This window comes from Clavelina lepadiformis, chromosome 7 (assembly GCF_947623445.1).
Source record: "Clavelina lepadiformis chromosome 7, kaClaLepa1.1, whole genome shotgun sequence".
NCBI lineage: Eukaryota > Metazoa > Chordata > Ascidiacea > Aplousobranchia > Clavelinidae > Clavelina > Clavelina lepadiformis.
In genome coordinates, this window is record NC_135246.1 from 13,580,306 (window position 1) to 13,601,171 (window position 20,866).

At 36.3% G+C, this 20,866-nt stretch overlaps 1 protein-coding gene across 7 annotated transcripts; it reads right to left on the reverse strand.

The window, feature by feature from the left end:
- Positions 1–286: 286 nt before the first annotated feature.
- LOC143465449 (uncharacterized) lies at positions 287–19,059 on the reverse strand. 7 transcript variants are annotated; one of them, XM_076963746.1, is made up of 7 exons: positions 17,809–19,059; positions 8,200–8,376; positions 4,940–4,998; positions 3,133–3,344; positions 2,841–2,958; positions 1,971–2,071; positions 1,245–1,358 (listed from the first exon to the last, which is right to left on the reverse strand). In XM_076963746.1, exons 1-3 carry the CDS (start codon positions 17,928–17,930, stop codon positions 4,950–4,952), a joined length of 348 nt encoding a protein of 115 aa, XP_076819861.1. In that variant the 5' UTR covers positions 17,931–19,059; the 3' UTR covers positions 1,245–1,358; positions 1,971–2,071; positions 2,841–2,958; positions 3,133–3,344; positions 4,940–4,949. The 7 variants fall into 7 exon arrangements, with proteins under 7 accessions (XP_076819864.1, XP_076819859.1, XP_076819858.1 ...); XM_076963747.1 differs by lacking the exon at positions 1,245–1,358 and adding an exon at positions 1,747–1,826 and having other exon boundaries at positions 3,137–3,344; XM_076963745.1 differs by lacking the exon at positions 1,245–1,358 and adding an exon at positions 1,747–1,826.
- Positions 19,060–20,866: the final 1,807 nt, after the last annotated feature.

The window sequence follows — 20,866 nt, forward strand, 5'->3', positions numbered from 1 at the left end:
TAACAAAGTATGTCAATCACCAGCCACTCCTTGGTCTAAGAAAAAGCTAAACAATAGTCTTAAAACGTTGTCCTTAAAAGAGGCAAAAACAATTTCATTGCTCTGTGACAATTGTATCTTACTATCAACTTATACATGGCCAAAACCTGTTCCCACGGAATTTACGTATTCATGGTCACAACTGCATTCAATCTGGGAATTTGAGCATAAAATGGCTAGAATCATCTGGCTTGACTTCTGGGCAAAGGTGAAAAGACAGCAACACTTATTCAGCGAGTCATTTTAATCTAAGTTGGCATAACACTTACGGTGGTAGTATCGTTCAGCAGATCGAATTCAATTCTTAGTCCATGTCTTATTAGTCGAGGATATCTTTCATATGAAGATTAGGCGTTTTTCAACAGCTTTTCACTTGTAGCAAAAATATTATTACAGCTCGACACAGATATCGTTCATAGGAAATCGCACACGCGTGCAAAATTCTATCGTCGAAGTGTCGATCTAATTGAGCTGTTCTGTTTACCGAACGTGGCTAAAACCTGGAGCGTTGGAGGTCCAAACTTCGCGTAACGAAACTAGGCTTTGATATCGCTCAGTGCTCGATAGTATGTGGTAGGAATGCTGACAGATTAAGGTTTTGTGAAAGTATCGAATATGAAGAGACGAAACATAGCTTCCTGTTGTAACAGTTGTGATATACGTTTGTCACGATTTGTAAATAAAGGCAATATCAACAAAGTACTAAATACGGTATGAAAGTTACAGGGCACACAACTACGGCTTTGAGATTAGAATTACACAGTAAACTGCCATTCACATACGCTAAAAGCGTTAGCTGCTGGCCTGATGGGTTCAAAGAATTATGCAATGTGCTTTAAACCAAAGAACAACATAAACTTATCAGATATTAAGCGTAAATTGTACAACACTCCAACGGTATTATGTGATGCGCATGCGCTAAGTGGTGTACGTTGGTTTCTGAAAATAGTGCTAATTACAACACAACTGCAGAAGGCGTGTAATGAAACGGGCTCTGCTATTGTAAAGGAAAAGTGCCAGTAGAACAATATGCATTTTCCTGTTTTTCAAGGAAAGTGTTTCTCCCATGTTTGCGTAACTGTTGTTTGCTGATAATAACGATAACCCGCCGAGGACCCTGGTTTGTATGACAGAGGTCTATACATCAATTGCTATTAAAATGGTAAAAGGCCATTGTCTCTGAAATGCAAATAAAACAGAAGGTAGGAAAAGTGGAGGGACGAAAATTTTCGGCGTTTGAAAAATGACAGGTAGACAGAACGATGGGGTAGTGACATCACCATTTCCATTGTGCGTTGGCGCCTCATTATAACGGCCATCTAAAAGAAATATGTTGACATTATAAGATAACATTCAGTCTATTGCGCTTACAAATTGCAGTGCTTGTAGATATAATACCAGGCATTTGGTTTAGACAAACTTTCTGGCATAATTCAAGGTAGGTTTGTTATTTCGGGGATTTAGAATTGCTACCGTACACTTAAACCTCTTTTTGTCCCTTTCAATTCTTATCAGCGACACCCTTACAAGCACAATAGATCAGCATTTAATGCACATTAAATTGATCGAGATTTAAAGGGGCAGGTCATTGTCACATTCTATTTCTAATGGAAATGAAAGTTGGTCGTTCATTGGCCGCTTTCCTTAAGATTTGGATGTGTTTTATGTTAATTGTTATTCTTCGCATCTTCACCCCAAAAAACGTACTTGTTTTGAATTTTCTTTGCTTTTTGCCTGATCGCTTGGCAAAGAAAGTTGGCTCACGACTTTCTGCAGAAAATGGGCGTCTGCGGTGCAAAACCAAGAATGATTAACGTGCCCCATATGGTTCAAAAGTACAAGAAATGCTAAAAGCGTGTCTAATGGCGGGTAGACGTGTTTTACATTAAAAAATTAGCATTTTGAAACGAAGATTTGAAACTATCTCTTACCAATAGGAATGGCTAATTCGGGATCAGGACTATGTGTTGCAGCACCACACTCATCTATCAGTTTCGAGCAAATACCATAACCAGGGTTATCGACCTTCAGGCTGGAAAGATATCTTTGATTTGTTAATTAAAAGTGGCAGGCTTCCATGATCAACAAACAGAAATACCGAGTACAAACATTGTTGTACAGTATTTTACAGGCGTGCGTTAAACAACGTCAGTCTAGTAACTCTAGTTGGTGGGCGAGCGTAAAAAATCGGCTTACAATGAGGCGCTTTAGAATTGAGAGCGGCGATAATTACCAGACTTTCTTAGGATGCTAATGTTTATGCGTCTATCAGTTGTAGATAAGGTTTGGTTTATGTTAAAACGGTGCTGTGATGCAGAGTAGTGACGGACCGGTATCGTAAAAACGCTCTGGCTGATATTCCTCGCATTTAATGTGCGAGAATAAGTTATCCGAGGTTTGTGAAAGTCACCCTAGCCCTGATAACCCCAAACGAATTGCGTGTTGTTGTCTATGGTGAGATGGTTGCGCTGTGATGTTATCACGTGATTAATTGGAGTTCTAAACCGAGATTTTGGATTAGCGCGGCTAATTGTGCGTTGCTTATCTAGTTGCTAAGCTATCTTTGCACTTAACGTGGCCTGTGAAATGTCTTCTGCCAGGTCCCTAGGTCCAATCAAACAACCAAGTTCGAAACATGACTGTTTGAATTTTTGTCCTTTGCACTTTAATTTACCTTAAACTTATGGTATCGGCAATTTTGGTTGGTGATGCATAGCCTACTGCCCTACTGCATGCGTACATTTTACAGGTGTGGGTTTTAACAATGATCAAAAGCGAATGTTGTGTGTACTTGTAGATACCTTTCCGCTCATTGAAGTGATAAAGATGTTTGCAGGAACATCACTTCATTGAACCGGAGTACCACAGTTAGCTTGACAGCAGGCCAGCAAGCGACCCACCGAAGATAGATGATGTTTGCTGCAAATAAGCAAAAAGGGTAACGTGGGGGCAAAGCTGGCTTTGCGTAAATTGCTTCGACAAATATTTTTAGAGCCGTTTTATGGCTTGTCGTTGCAGAGTACGCTATTTTATGACAGAGTTCACTGTTTTCACAGTTTCCTTGAACTTGTGCAAACCTGGGGGTGAACTTACTCACTATATTGTCCAAATGTTCCAGATATCTTGATGAATAACTTTAGCATTTTCCCAAAAGTGCTGGAAATGCATTTCGTAGAAAAGGTTTTTTTGGAAATCTTAAACCAACTAGTATAAGCTGGAATTTGCCCGCTTTGATCTACCAGCAGTGGTATTCGTTGTAGCGATGATGATACTTGACAACATAGGATAGTTAAGAGAACTCCAACCTGTCAAAAACACGAAAACAAATAAGTTAAGAACGTTGGATAATGACAAATGAGGAGTATACGGCTTGAAAATCATCAAATTATATGTTGTCAAGCTTGTAAGTTTTTGTCAGTGCTATGGTAATTGGATATCAATGGAATCCGGAAATTTGCATACTACAGAACCGTCATTTAAGTCGTTATTCTTGATTTGCAAAGGAAAATGTTTAAGCTTTAACCGATTTTAACTTGTAAAGGTTAATTAGCCTGCAATAAACATTTTAACCTCACACTCATGAACGTTTTTTTTTCAATGTCTCACGTTACATTTAAAGTGTTCTCCGCTTTTTGTCTTAAATGGGCCATTGCAGACTCGGTGTCAAGTTTATGGGCAAATACATACGTTCAATTACCTTTCATCGAAAATGTATTACCACCACACACTACCCCGTTGAATAACTTGTCGACGGAGGTCAACGAATTGGCAGATTTATTATGTGACGCCATTTAGTATTTATTGGCACTTCATTTAACTGCTTTCCGCTGTTCAAACTTTAACTGTTTTATGGTGTGCTTGGATAGAAGTTCCATCGCTGCAGGATTAACTTTGTGGCAGATTAATTTCAGCTTCTGTGCGTTTGCGCCGTAATTTTTACAACCTGCTAGTACTGGAACTTGTCATTTAGTTGAAGATGACTCGTCTAAACTTTCGAAAGCTATGTATTTTTAAAAAGTTAAACATTATAGGATACCACAGTTAAATATTAGTCATAAATTTATGTGAACTAGTTAGCTTTAACGCGAACGATATCGCTAACTTGTTATTCACATCTTGAGTTTTCCCTTTGGTCGAGTAATTTTTTATTTGCCTGTGAATTATCTCTAAGCCGATTAATTTGGATCCAGAAAACAAATCCTTACGCGCCCACGGATCTAAATTGTTTGTTTTTGGTTAGTAACCCCATTGCCGACGGCTTAGATCATTGAAAACCAGACAGGGAAAATCATAGCGCCGTTCATGTTTTCTAACACCCACCGTTTTGGTAAAAAAGCGATGATAAGCATTGGCGCAGTGTGGAGAAAAGCGCTTTATGTGACGTTAACGAAAAGCACCAAGTAACATGTGATACTCTTGAATGTTTTGAAGTTTCACGTAAATTCTCTGGGCAAATAAGTGCCCTTAAAATGCTTTGCGGTTTCATCATACACTGTCGTGAGGTATTAATCATTTTAGTATCCTGGTAAGAACTATGGTGTAACTGAGACATTCCATTAAGTGTACCGTATTGCATTTACATATTTCTAATTTTATTCGAACATTATACGTGGTATATGTTGTACGTGGATTCTCGGAAGCGTTGGAAGTTTTTTGTTTTTTTAGCAGTTCCCCGCCTCAGTGTAAGCAACAAACCGGGCACAAGCAAAATAGACCGATAAAGTTGTCTTGGAGTAGCCGCCGAATGACCTCATATGTCTCTCTTTCGCCTTTGTTACGGTGGACAGCAGTGTAGCGCGAAGCTTGTGAATCACTGTCCCAACATATTGCTTTTTCCGACTCAAGCTATTTAATGTGGATGAATCATTTTGTCAAACATAAAGCAAAACACACAACTTACCTTCGAAGTGCTAGACGCTCACACACTGTCCGTTCGAATGTTGGTCAAGTAGCCGAACACTAGAAAAGATAAAAGAAATGTGACTTATCATAGAAGTAGTAACATTTGTTACAAGTCACTAAAAAGTTAACACAAAAAAGTTACCAATTGCCTTTTGAAGTTTTATAATTAAAAAAAGCGTCCCCACGTTTGTTAAAAACAAAAGATTCATTTTCGATCAGCTTCATTGTGATAGGTAAGTTGATCAATTTGGTTAAAATCGATTTTAAGATAATAGTTTTTCGTTACGGTGATTTATTATTCTCAGTTCCTTATCATTCTCGTCCAGTTACATGGATGAGTTGTTGGCTAAAATGACGTTGACAAAACCTCAACCTCGTGGGTAAAGATAACATTTTCATCGAATAAAGGTAACAGTTTGATGAAGACAAATGCAAACCAAGGAACAACAGAATATTCTCAATAGAATAACTCTTTTATGAACGTTCAGTTGAAATTCCGTTAAACTGATATGTCACCATGAATGTTAAACGGTCGATATTACTTTCGAAAAAAATATATTTGGCAAAATTTCCATACGTAACGTATCGAGTGATCGTTAAAAGTATCAATTTGATGAAAAGCGTTTGCGGTTGATGCTGGGGATTTGTAGCAACTACGATCAACCGCGATTATTTTCCTTGCGTTAATCCCAAACACCAACCAGTTAATCCCCCGACACAAATTAGGAGTTAAGCGAAAAGGGCTTCATATACTGATTGTATTACAAGCAAAGAAACCCAAGAGCCCATTCTGAGTGGATTGTAGATTCTGCTGATCCACTTAAGTAATCCACTTAATCTTTTTGCCACCAATGTAGATTAGCGGTGCAAAAGCTAAGCTCGGCTTTTGATAGTTTATGGCTAAAGTTTTTTAAAGCGAATGTGACCTTAACAAACACACAGGAAAAGGGGCGCTCACATTTTGTCATTGTTCCGCGAAGCGATCTTGTAGCGTCAACATGGCGTGGAACCTTGAATGGTCCTCGTGATCACTACGTCATGGATGACTGGCCACATAATAATCCAGCACTCGCCAGGGATTAACTCGGAAAATAAAGAATGCAACGAATGCGTTTTCTTTGATTTTAACTGATGGTTACTCTACCGTAGAAAGCGCCGGATGACAACGAATGAGTCGTTTACAAACAATAACAAAAGAGAATCAGGATTTAAATCTTGATCAAAGTTTAAAATGCTGAACATTACTTCATCATTACAGTTTTATTTTTTTAAAAAGAAAACAGTGTTCCAATATAAAGAGTTGAGTCGGTACGTTAACAGCTAATGGAAGATAAAGGAACTAGTCAAACCGAAGATGTTATGAAAAAAACACTTGCAGGATGGGTTGGTGTGTATTTGTGCAACGATGCAAGATGTTTGAAGATTGCCTGGCGCAAAGTTCTTATCTTCATGAGCAAAGATTAATGAGCTTTGGCGAGGGGCTATGAAGCGTGTAGAAGCATTTTTTGACACAGATTGCATCTTCCCCATGAACCGTTCAGTGCAAATCAAGAAAAATGCGATTCGACCAGGTTGGACCACCCTGGGCGGAGAAGGAATTTTATTTGTGCTGACGTCACTCCATATCAGGGTCAAGAAAAATATTTTAAACATTGGGACTGAAATCCGGCAACATTACTGTATTGTGTAAATGTTAAAGTCTTTCATTTTTTACCGCAATAGGCTTTCGTTCGTGATACATATTTGAACTGATAAGACCTGTCAAATCCCAGCCTTTCTCTTTCCACCTAAAGTCACTCCGGTTTAACCGAGTTGTTTGTAGTACTTCTGTCCTGGATTACGTTGAATGCTGTCGACTTTATAAAATAACAATCGACTCGTTCGTACGTGATCAGGGAAGAGCTGATTTGATAATGTTGTACCAAGAATGATGAGAATCGTTTAACAGAGGGTTGGGTAGGGTCTTACGTCCGTCTTACTTAATGTTTATTTTGTCATGCCGGATGATCTTACAAAACCGTGCTTCTAACAAAAATTTTCGAAAGATTCTCGAAAAGCCTTCTTATGTCACTTGCAATTATTACGTGAATTACATGAAAGTTAGCTTCGGTTTCATGCAAGCAAAATCTTACCACTTTTCGGTTATATTTTTTTAGGCTGGGGTGCTTGTAGGTAAGCACGTGGGCAAATATGATTCTTTGTAAAACAGAATGTGACGTGGCTGGGTGATACATAAAGAAAAGTAAAGGCAAAATTAATATTAATAAGCCAAGTCAAATAGCTTGCTATACGGTTGATCAGTACAGTTGGTTTCTGGCATAAAGATTAATGAACGTATTATTGGAAGATACGAAATTTCACTTTGAGTGCTAATTTAGCAATATTTTTTCAGCTGAGGAAAACGGGCTAATTTCGAAAAAGAGGATCAAATTTTACAATTTGCCGTCAAAGTCAGTTAAAACCGTTATATATCATAATGTAGTCTATTCGCTAATGTATGTTGTGACAGAATTGCTTACTTTTACCGACAACGTATTACGTTGTAGGACAACAAAAAAAATTTCCTGTCCATTAGAAGGTCTATTAGTGGTTCTCGTCTTACATTAGGTTTTTCAGTAATATTTAAATTTGACTGAGCAAAACATTTCATCACTGTTAAAAAGTATTGAAAGTAGCATATGGATTCACTTTTTTAAACAAATTTAAATCATTTAAAGATCGTCCTCAAAAGCACGAGAATGTCGGAAACCGTATTTTGTTTCAAAAAAACTTAAGCAACAAATAATGACTACTACAATCAAAGCGTAAAGTTTAAACAAAGTTAAAGACTATGGTTGCAGTGAGCGTGGACAGCTGCATTTTGAGGCGTCGCAGTTAATTTAACACCTGATTTCACCAGTAGCATTAAAGGTTATAATGAATTTGGAAAAGTAATTGTCTTGTTTTAGTAAACGGTGGCCTACTGAAAACGTGTAACGATCGATGCTCATTTGCCAATTATAGTTTAAAGTTGCACGGTTACTTGAAGGCAATAGCTTTTTATAATGTGTTTGTAAATCGTTGGAAAACTCGGTGAGAAGGATGTAACATATTATTCAAACTGTTGACGATTAGTTTGTTTATCGATCATTCTAATCTGCTCTAGGTGCGAACAGTGAAGCAGAAATATAAATAGTATGCACAGCTGGGCGCCATTAGACGAACGAACCGGGGCCAAATCTAATAAGTTTAGCATACCTTCATCCTAATCACTTTTACCAGTTCTTGTCACTTTGATGGCCTTGTGAATCCGGATTCTGCTGTCGGATGGTCTTCATCAGAATGTCAGTTTTTCTTTCAACGAAGATATCATCATCGACATCAAATATCACTGCAGCAGCTTCGTCATCGAAATAGCATCTAAAACCTCCATCCAAAAAAGTCCCATTGATCAACCTGCGAGGCGACAAAACAGAAATACTTAGAACACAACAACACTGTTCCGGGTTAACTTTAGGCCATCTTTAATTCGGTTAGTTTTATGGATCATTAAGCGGCGCTAAAAGCAAAGTCTCTTAATTTTTCTTGCTTACAGAGGTTTTTCAAGCAATTAAATATTTTTTAAAAGATTGCAACATAGCAAGTAGGCCTAGATGTATTCATACATTTAGCGTTGAGCGATTATTCTAAAAAATTGTAATTAATGAACGGTCATATGTATAGTTTTATCTTGAAAGTATCCAATCCCCATGCACGTGACTATACAAAAACCACAAGCGACACATCACAGCTCTGAAACGAAAGTAAAACATAAACATCTTAAAAACATTTTCCCGCCCAAAAATTTAAGTTTGTCAATGGTGCTATATTTAATGGGCCGGTTAAAATGTAAATATGGACAAAATTATGAATGGTTAACGACATTATTTGTCACCAAATGCATAATTGGAGCGAAAAAGTGGAAAAGCAAATATTTGTTCGTTTAAAGTCATACCGTTGAAGGATGTGTTAAAGGTACTTTAACAGCAGCGGTGTTATAAGATGGATGGAATTATAGCCTGGTCACACGACCATATTATACTCAACAAGGATTAATTTCAAATCCATAGCAAATATATTTAGCAGGGCGTATCCAATCTGTTTGCTGAACGAAGTTGTAAAAGCTAAAGGTATGGAAGCGGATCTGTCGACATCAAATGCAACAAAAAATACTTTATACGTTTTGTTACGACGGATTTCGAAAGAAATTTGTTTTCATTTCGCATAGAATAGGATTATTATAAATATATGCTTTAGTTTAAAAGATTAAAAATATAGATTTTTCGGGGCCAAACTAATAAACAGGAGAGGAGACCAAAGTATCATGAAATATTAAAATGAATCCAAATATGTCAGCAATTGCTTTACTTACTTAAAAAAAATAAAATAACTATGAAAAGAAACAAACTTTAATGGTTGTTATCTTGCAAATAGGTCATATAATTATTTTGATGTTATTTTCGGTATCACGAAATAGTAATAACTCTTTCAAATCCAGAAGACACAAAACAAGACATTAACATCAAATGATAAGGATAATATTAATACGTTTCCAGTTAAAGCAAGCGTTGAAGTCGATGAGAATAATTTGATTATTAGCTAATGGCGTTGGCCTGCAAGCGTTAAATGCAGTCTGATAAAATTTAATTCTAGGTTGGTTGTGCGAAAGTGATTCCATCAACACTTGATCGTTTTGATATGTTGCTTTGATTTGCCACATTTACGTTGATCTTGGAAATACAATTCATCGACAAAACGCTATCTGATTTAGGAGAATAATACAGTTATTATTATACATTACAAAAACGTTTATCATATTTAAAGATATAAAGTAACGATCTTCATAAAATTTCGAGCAAGTTGGGCAGTATGTGTCTGCTATTATTATTTTTAACTTGCTCAAGTTTCTCCACTGTAACTCTAGCTGAAAAAAAATTATCAACATAACTTTGAAAGGCAGCCTTAATCATTCTACGCTTTCCAGCTATGACGAAATTAAATCAAGCAATTTAATGGATTGGAAGAATATTGCTTTAAGCAAGAATATAAATGAGTCGATTGTCCCTTGGGCTTCATTGGCTCCGATCAATTTTAAGCTCAATAAAGCTCCTCTGCTTCAACGGATTGAAATCATTCTAGTTATTTTTGAATTGGTGCATTTTGGTTTAATGAAGTCTGCTCGCTGCCTGACATGGAGCAATTGTCACTTTTTTGTTGATGTGTTTTAGCAAAAGAAAAGTTGACAAATGTCAAGCAAGAAAAAATAATCTTTACTAAACTTTCAATACCTAATTATGAGGCGAAATTAAGCTAAATGGTAAAAATTTAAAAATTTTAGTCTTCTTTTCCATTCGGGATAAACTCGCTGCGATATTGGTAATTTGAAGTAAGATAGAAATATGGAAGCCTACACTAGAAATAAAAGTAGTAAACACAACCAAGGGTAAACAAACAAATTAATTAATCGTTGCGTATTGCATATCACACAAATTGCAAAAATTTAACAGGAGTTCACTACAACTTTCAAGGAAGAAGGCAAGCCACACAACATTATCAATGGTTCAGGGTAATCTTGTAAACATCTCTCGAAACTTAATACAGGGATTATAGACAACTTAACCACACAATGTGGAAACAATGAAGTTCATGTTATGGATTAAAATAACATACACATTGAAATTAGACATGTTTTGTATTTGGTGCTCGAACTTTCCACAAAAAGTCAAAAGCACTTAAAATAACAAAACGCACCAACTTGTATATGGCTCTTTATTGATGACGTCAAAAAAGATAAACACGAAATTAAATCGACCGCTTGGGGTCCATCGAGAGTAATTCTGTGTATAGCTATGAAATGCACTGGAACAATGAAGCTGAGCTCCTATTTTATTCTACAGTAACAGAACACAAACGTCAAAATTAGAAATGTCGTCAGTTTTTTACGAATATCTTTTTACTATCCTGTAAATTAATAATTTTATGACTTGTCTTGAAATTAAAAGTTGTTGCTTTCTCTCCAATAGCTTATTTAACGTTTTGTTTCACTGCTTTACAGCTATGCGGACTGAGTAACGATGGGTCATTGAATTCGTTAACTACAAAGAAACAGAACCAGTAAAACAACAATTAGATTTTGAATCACTATCAGTTATCTAGCGTTGGGGTAATATTGTTGGGTCATAAATGACCAACGCTCTGTACTGTGTTCAATAATAAACAAAATTCAAAATCAAAAATGAAAGATGATAATTAAAGACTGACATCTCTCACTTTTTTTCAAAACAGGTGAAGGCAAAATATAAGATAGTTTTGAAGAAGTAGTTTCTTCAATCTCCATGTAGCCTATTTAAAGTGTATTGCAAATATAACAAAAATCGAAACATTACCCTTAAAGGAAAAACAATGTAACAACTAAAAACAGAACAGAAAAGGATTTTACAAATTCCTGCAGTGAAAGCTGCAATAAATGTTTCTGATAGGTGAAAAAATAGTAAATAAATTATTAAAAGCTATAAAGTCATAAAGTAAAATCTATTGAAGGAGGAAAACATCTTGATAAATTCGTCACAACGAAGAAAAATATGTACTTACGAAAAGAGTGCAAGACGCAGTTCCACGAGGAAGTCAGAAACACAAAAGAAATATTTTAATAAGTAACCAAAGTGCGGCAAACAGAAAGACAGTGATGACTAGTACATCGCCACCTTTCAATATTATATGTAAGATCATATCTAGATAAAAATGAAGTGATAATCTTTAGGCTGCTCGTTCAAATGAATCATTCGGCTACATCCATAAATAGATCGGCTTGGTAGGCAACGACTGTTTTTTTAATTCTGGTTGAAAAGTTTAACGTGTAAAGCTTGACGTGAAGCTGAAAATTGACATATCTATAATATCAAGATTATGCGTCTTTACGTTTTTACGTATTTCTTTCTTAACATTATTGATGAAAGTATTGTGACAAAGACAAACAAAAAGGTCCAAAGCCAAAATTTGTCATCAACAGTTTTGTCTTGATCAAAGTTCATGATAGCTTTAAAAGTTGGTAATATCAAAACTTACCATGAAAAACAACAAAAGCATATTTGTTATATAGTTACAGCAAACCTAGCATTTTCTATCGTCAAGGTTTACTATGAATACGGAAGAAAGAAAGTTACCGGTCGGTAAGTTATAGGCGGCTTTTAAACCCGGATAACGTATCTCCATAAACTTTTGAAAATACCACTACTTAGAAATTCTGAACGAAATGGGCGAGGTCGTATGCAATAAACTCTCTAACGGAAATGTTTCATGGACATAACATCAGCAAATGGGCGTTAGTTTGAAGTGAGACAAATCGTTGCATGGACACTATCTGCCCTCTCAGCAGACCTTCCAGATACGAGGGATTAAGTTGTAGACACAAGCAGATTGCCTGAGACATCGTCCAGAAGACTGAAAGGCCAAACAATGAGGGTTATGTCGCCACTGGAATCAACTGGAAAGCTTTTGGGTTTTGTTCGTCCATTAATTTTTAATACAGAATACGATAAACCCGTTATGTATGAATTATGCTCACAGCTCAGGGGGGCAGCGACAAATCGCGAATCATTAAGCCAAGTTTCTCCGGAAATGCTGAAAAAAAATCTTTCCTCTTCATTTCTTTTAAAATACATTTACAAGCACTCGATAAAAGGACTTCCCTATCTGATTCGATAGCTGACAACGAATCGAGCAAAACGAGATTTTACACAAACATGTAATAATGTGTTACAGTGTTTTCCAATACAGCCATACACAGAGTTAACTAGTTCCTACTCAACATAGATATACAATTCCAACATGTTCAATAAGCAAAAAACTGTTAGTAACATTCAAGTGATAAACACAAAATGCAGGTAAATCGATAATTAATCGAATACAGTACCTCAAATTACTATATTTACTTAATTATACAATATTTACATAAATAAACACTAGATGATGACAAAGATCACTGCTAATATGTCATCAACATGCACACTTGCAGAGGTTGGTTTTTCTTTCCATTAACTCGTTTATAAATTCACTAAACATTGTGAACAATCCGGTAAAGTTTTGTAAAATCACCATCAAATCCTCTGCAACTAACCATGCTACAATACATATTCTCTTATTGTTGTTGCTGCTGTTATTGTTGTCCACAGCGTGTCTTGCCAACCAACAAACGCAGCAGTGAAATGTAAACTCTACAATGATTACAGAAAAACTTTCTTACTGCGACCTTGATTGATGTTCTGATATTAGTTGAAACAATGTTCATAAGCCAGTGTATACTTCATCGAAACTAAATCTTCAACCAACTAACTGGAAGCTAACAATTCCACCAAACACAGAAACGAATTCGCTTGTATTTATGACTATGTTGAATAAATTAGGATAAAAGGATGACATTGAATTTAAAATTCAGTATTTATAAACATATTGGAGCATGAAATAGGAAATCGGGCAATTATTGTATATCTATCGTCCTAAGGTTTAGTTTTATTGTGATAGATAACTGCCATTTTGACCCAGGCTCGCGCACAACCAAACTGTCCCATCTATTATTGGCAAACAAATGATAATTTCATCAAAGCGTTAACTCAAAAGCAATGATCACTTCCACAGATTTTGTTTACAGCCATAGAACATTGTTAAAACGTAATGAGCCTTTATAAAACACAATGAAAGCCGAGAGTACAAAAGCTAAACAAAATGGCGAATACACATCCTTGTCTGCGCGAGGCAATCATTTCCCAGGGAGTCATTCTCTGTAAAGTGTTGATCACTACAAATTGACTGTTAGTTTAATGTGCAAGGTAGGTAAGATCAAACCCCGAGCACTGCCTGTACACATGTCAGCAGCAACATGTCAAGTATAGGTTCACGAGTTTTAAAATCTAGAAACAAACCAGGCCGTTTCAAACAGTAAATACACCCCGAATTCAGTGAAATAAATATGTAAATTCGTCCAAGTATAAGTCTACAACTCCGACACAAAATCGAGTGTAATACTATTCTTCTGGTAGGTGTAGAAAGTACTGTAGCAATTATGTTTCGTAAGCTTATGTTTTTAAACCAATTTTATTCAAAATTGTATTCTACAACGCAGGATGTGTTTATGTAGAGCTGATGAAAGATATATGAGTTAATTTAGTGAAGTTGCAAATAAAAAATATAACTTTCAGTTTGAATCAATTCAAAATCACCTGGTATAAAGACCAACTAACAGCAATTCCGACAAAACTGTCCAATACAATCACGTTGAGTTTGCACAGCACAAAAAGTGAACTGAAGCTTTAAGGCGCGAGGCCCTCTGATTCGTCATTACAAGTGAAGTATTTTCACACATGAGTGGCTGAAGGTAAGTACCATAGAACTGAACACTAATCCAGGTATCTTACGTCGGGCCTTGTGCTAGCATATACAGTATGTTGCTTTGAAAGTTCGGCCCTAACAATGAAAGATAAATGCTAAAAAATTTTTAGTACATATATAACAACAGAAAGATCACTTTACTTAACGTCATTCCTATACGTCACACAAAGTACAAAACTACAAATGTCAAACTATGTATCCGACATTCTAAATGTGAGTAAACATTAGTAAACATCATCACCTCAAGGTTTCTATGTGTTAGCGGCACAAAACTTCCTCATAACTTTACAAAAAAACAACTCACGTTATAACACTTTTTCATCTCCAATTTACTCAATTCATGTTAGTGCATTACCAAGTTTTTGTATTCAATAGCAATTTTTTTCCTGATCACTATACCTACAATACTAACTATTACAATTACAAACAATGGCCACACCACAAACCAGCAAATAGAGTTACATGATATTTGTGGTGACCTGTGTCTAACTTTTGACCACCTACAGCGTTAAACCTAACGTCGGTTATAGCAAGCTCATGGGACTAAATTGTTTGTCAAATTATATTAAGCTGGCCCGTATAAATTTTCACAGGCCTAGGCAAGGTGGTCCAGATGATAACTAAACACTGTAATGCAGCTGCCTTGTATAATTTCGGTTGAGGGATAAGTACATTTAATAATTTCAAACCTCAGATGGAGTAATGAGCAGTAGGTTCGTCATTGGTGGTCAAGTATCGTTAGTTTGGCAATATAAAACACATGGTGATGGTATTGCATTTCAAATCTCAATGGAAAATGCTACTTCCACTAACAGACGTGGGAAGTTCCATATGCTATCAAATAAACTATTTACTACCACGCCAAGCGTTAACGTTTACATCACTGCGAAGATGCTTTACCTTAACAACAACGAAAAAGATAGCATGCGCAACACCATATTGTAAGAATGTTTAAACAAATGATTTCCGTTTTGTTGTCGGTCGACAAATTTAATTCAATGAGTAGTTTGCTATGTAAATGCATTAAAAGCATTAAGGAATTTGTTACTTTAACTTTTCCCACAGAATAGTTTAATTAATAAAAATCATTTCAAAAAGACATTCCTTGAATTAATGTAAGATAGTCAAGCCTTCAACAGAAACCAGTTCATGGCAGATTAAACACTGCCACATAAAAAGCGACGCCTTCAAAGCAACAGAATACATAATTAAGACAAGTAAAAAGAGTTCCCTGCTGCGAGACCATTTGCTTACAAATTGCCCATTATGGGATTAAGTGGTATTTTCAAATCATTTTAATATTAACTCCACTTTCTTTTTCTACCAGTTACGTCTGCTTCAGCAGTTACGTAAGAGCGGAAAAATTACCGTGCAGATCGCATTTGTCAGTACATAAAATGACATAAAATGAAACAAAAATTCCTAACAATTAAGTCCTAGTTAACTGGCATATGCCAAACACGCAATACACCTTTTAAAACCCATGCCGAAGAAATAACAGGAAATCACATTTAAGGTTTTGTATGCTTTTTAACAAGCGGGCAGAGTGCAAATGGCGTGACGAACGTTATGAACCTAATTTAAGCGAGAAAGGCTAAAGATGAGTTGGCCGCTCCCACTGTTAGTTATAGCAGGATGACACCCCAGCTATTTAGCTATACGTTTGCCAAACGCACAATGCTAACAAACACCAAAATTACGTTCAAGTTTTCCTGGATACACGTATGAACATTTTTCAACACGCATAACTTAGATAACTATTAATAACCTAAACAGAAATGTAAGTGACATAACTTATAGTAAAATGAAATAAGTCTTATGGATCAAGAGCCATCAATAAAAGCAGCAGTTACCACGTCAAATCAAAGTAACACCTATTTCATGTTCTTGTTTGGTATCGTCTGCTGGCTTGTTACATATTCTTGACAAATCCACTATAGCTTAATGTACTTTAACACAACGAATTTCCTAATGCTCATTTACCATTTCCACTATTATCTATTTACCTTCGAGATTTTTAAATAAGTATTGAATGAAAACGATTCAAAATGACAATATAGGACTTCAAAACATCGAAAAATTAACACGTCGACTTTGCAGGCGGTAAATTAATATCACGTGCTGAAGTCTACATCTACAAAACCTCAGGCCTCACGCTGGGCACTACCCACAGATTGTAAATGTTATTGGACACGGACAAAATAGATTTTAGAAGATTTACAGCTTGTCAGATATATCTCAGGAAGTCACTATAAGGGCTTTCCCTGATGTGGCATGGGAGCCGGTTTTCCTTGATCTTAGAGTATTGAAACTAAAGATGGGCAAAATGAATATATGCTTAAAATATGCTTTCTTGAAGGTAAAAAAATTATACCCTACCCAATGTTTTAATTGACCGATGATTATTTTTGAATATTTTTCTTATTTAAATCCATACTTTTTGAAAAAATACTACACAAAATATTGTTTACAAATCCGTCCTAAGGGTACCAATCTACACTGTTGTGAAATGTCGATAATTGTCGGTTCGTGTTTGTGGGCTATATGCCAACGTCTGCAATTGTACCATACATTATTTTACATAAAAGCGAAACTAAAATTGGAGGTACTGAATTTGTAGGTACCGGTATCACCAAATTACAGGTTTAAAGAGAGCAACTAGAACAGCCGAGCTTATAACTGAGTTAGGCGTTGTCATCATAGTAAAGCTAGATTGATTGCAAGATGAAACGAATAGTCCAAAACAAGGTACCCATAATTATCTCCTGTTTGTGTTTCATAAATCCCATGGAAACCATAACCTCACACAACTTGAAAATATGAACCGGTTTGGTTTACTTGAAAACGAATCCAATTCACGTAAACAAGAACATTAAAACGTTTGTCTCTAGGACGCTGAGAAGAGTTGACAGAATATGTCATATATATGGAATACATATACTGTACATGGGTATATCGAAAGATAAATGCGAAAGAACAACACCTGTAAGTTGCATAGGCCATTACGATAGAAAATTATGCGTCGTGTAGTAGTCTTGGATTTTTGAGCCTACCACACGAGCAGAAAAAATTACCTCTAAAAAATAAAATGATTGTTTCCAGTTGCCACAATTAAACCACAATGGCATCTGGGTTAGTCTAAAATCTGAAAGTGCATGTATTTACGCCCGATACACAACCCTCGTTTTTTACCCAGTCACGTGGATCATAGACTCAAGAACGAGTTAAAAGTTTACTAACGAATTAATCATTAAACAGCCTATAGGAACATTTTAATGATACTACATTGGTTGAAAGATAAAACCTAAGTTGATGCGAGACGTGAAGTAATTAAGAGCAGACTACAGGAAAACTTCACATTCAAAATTGCTGCAAGCTGCGCGTCAAATACAATAAGAGACATTAAAAATTAAAACACACGCTAGGTAAAGCATCAAATGGGAACTGCAATGCAGTAAAACGTACCTTATGGTGCAGGACTTAAGACCGACTTTTGTTTCCTGATAATTCTTGGCTTTTCCAAGCCATTTATTGGCACAAAAATGCAGGTAACTCCGACAGTTATTTTTGATGATATAGCAAGCCATTTGCTTCTGGAAATCTACACCGTACCAGAAGATCACAGTAAATCATCGGCATATGCATTAGCTATGGCACATGTCCGACTACAAGCTTACTCCATTTGTAAAAAACAGCATATTTGTGAAATGTTTCGTAATAATACAGCAAAGGAACTTAACGTGAGTTGCCAATATACAACAAAACATTCAGACATTGTAGCAGTCATAGACTAGTAGGCTGCATGCTGGGCAAGCCATGCAACAATATTTGCTGTTGAGCATGTATCGAATATGAAGTTTTGCTTGCAATATCAGCACTTTGTGGAAAACTCAGCTAATTACGTTAAACCACGTCACTGTTGTACTAAAATCAGTATGTATTCGTTTACCTTACCCTGTCACGTCCTGACAGGCTAACCACTTCTGCCTATACAGCTACTGATAACAAACTAACAATGTTGGCATTCGTCGAAATCACTTGTTTCTGGTTAACCTACTTTCAGTCACAATACACAAAAACGACTGAACGAACACAAAGGGATATTGTAATGGTGAAAAGTAAATGAATTGCTGTCTTCTAGGCCGCTTGTAAAAGTGCATTTACCTACAGTAGTGCAGAATATTAATACGGTTGTTAGTTTACAACTTTTTTCAGTGGGAATGCAACAAGACATCCAAAGAAAAAAGCAGTTCGACTAATTGCACTTCAACCAAATTGAAATATTACTTGTCTTTATTTCAACATAATACAGTTAAATTAAAAGATTGCATGCATACTTTTTCTACCCTAAACGAACCTTACGAGCCAGTTAATGGTAAAGCTGAACTTGAAAACAAAATAAAAATACGTAAGTTTCGTCACTGAAAAAAACAAAAAACGTATCAAACAAGTGAGAAAATTGCCACAAGTAGCAATTGCATTGATGCAAACCAGCGTATTTCGTACACAAAAAAGTAAAATAAAAAGTCTTGCTGAACTCCTTCAAAATTATCTGGAATAATTGTATAGGCCTACAAACGAAGTTGCTTTCATAATCAAAATGCAAAATACTTCCTTTTTAAGTCATAAAATGACTTTGCACCAATCAAATATTACCAATAGCTAGTATTTTAACGGCCATTGCCCCTAACAAACCAATTTCTGTTTTCATCGACAAATTACCATGCGGCGGCCTCCAGGTAAAGCTTTTCTTTAATTTAGCTGTACAGCTCCAAGCAGTTTTCAGCCAATTAGAAACTGCCCAACCGAAGCTTCCCGGCTTCCCGCCATTTTGTTGAGATGGAGCAAGTATTGAGTAAACCATGTAAGCCTATTCTATTCACTCTTTATGCTGGAATGTATGCGTATTTATATTGGAATTGTACGCGAAAGTAACGGTGGCAGTTATCTGAAAAAGTAAAATATCAACCAGTTGTGCTAATCCAAACACAAAAAGTCTCTGTATTTCCTGATCACATCTTGCATTGTATTTCCAACTCAACTTTATCCGTAGATTCACAAATGTGCAGCAACTGGATTTCCTGTTGCTGTAATAAACAGTTGTCAAAACTACTGTTCAAGTTAAGACTGTTATTTACTGTAGTACAGCAGTTCAACTTGATCACAAATCATAAGAAATTACATTGTGCTTAAATTTCCTACTTGTGCTGTTTGCTTTGTACAAAAATGAAGCTAATATTTCTACTTGTAACAATAGAATACCTGTGGAATCAGACACAGTTTGCTTTGTCAATGTGTGGCTGTCGGCTCCATAACTCCATGACTGCAAAGAATGATGGAGTTAACAAACGTTTACAACCAGGTTGGCTGCCGTTTCTAAAAGCAAGTGTTTTAAAAACGTTTGCTGGAAACTTTGTTTGATCGGGACTTAGATACATTTACAGAAATACGTTTGTGGTGGTTAAAGAGAGCTTTCAAATTTGGGCAGCAGATCTTTTTCGTGCTACGTCCAAGCTTGAGCTGTGCATTTACGGATTACCTGCTATTGTTGTTGACGTGAGCTCCGGATTACCACCCATCATTTTCACGTTTAATTATTGGCTACTTCCTAAGATGCCAGCAGGCGAGAATGGGATTATAAGCCCTAACAAATCAAATCTCTTAATACTACCGGTCCTTAAACGATTACGAACGAGAGGCACGTTGCTTCAATTCGTTTGGTTGTAGACAAACGTTAGTTGACTTGAAACAAAGATGTCAATATGTGCTTCGTAAGGAAAATGTTAAAATGAATTTCAAAGAACTTTGACTTAATTTGACGTTTGTATGAATGACTGTAATTTGTCGAGTGCACTCACTCGAAATGGCACAGGAAATCTAGGAAGCTGAATCATTGTACACTTTCCACACGTCGCACATACATCAACTAAACTTATGACAATAAAGTTCACAGGGCGCAGTGATGATACGACCACATTTGACGCAATGATTCGATCAATGTCGAAGCTAGCCCGCATGGACAAATTAATTGCTTAAAGACGTCGTCATCTCGTCAATGTTATGTTAAAGATCAGAGCGGAGTGTTTATTAACTCGAAGTATTTCCACATTTCAACAGCAGAAAGATCTTTTCAAATGCTTTCTGGGGTTCCTATTAGAAATATATTGTATCGGAAATGGCTTGCAAACGTGCCTACAATTCATGTTTTCACATCGAAAAGTAAATTTTCGCTTTGGCGGAAGCGGTTAGGTAGTTTGTCTGTTATAGGCCTACTTGCTAGCTTTTGCGGTAGCCTTGGTAACTGAAATAGTTTTGTATGCCAAAATTCCATCAACGATGCAATTCCCTGAGGTACAATTATTCACTTTTCGACTTGTATCGCGTGTTGCTCTGCCGCCTCTGCTTTTACAGATGGCGCGAGTCGCGTATCCTTGGGGGGTCCTTTGTTTTCTCAGCCTCATAAGCGAAGCCGTTTGCTTCAAGTCTGCCTGACGTCTTGCCATTTGATGAGATTATTTTGGTA

What these genes read in the sequence shown, in the direction of transcription:
- LOC143465449 (XM_076963744.1), bottom strand. Translation starts at nt 17,930, where the DNA reads ATGGCTTGCTATATCATCAAAAATAACTGTCGGAGTTACCTGCATTTT. An exon ending in CTTAAGTCCTGCACCATAAG is followed by an intron (nt 8,377 to 17,808) that starts GTACGTTTTACT and finishes GTCGCCTCGCAG; the next exon opens with GTTGATCAATGGGACTTTTT. An exon ending in CATCAAAGTGACAAGAACTG is followed by an intron (nt 4,999 to 8,199) that starts GTAAAAGTGATT and finishes TATCTTTTCTAG; the next exon opens with TGTTCGGCTACTTGACCAAC.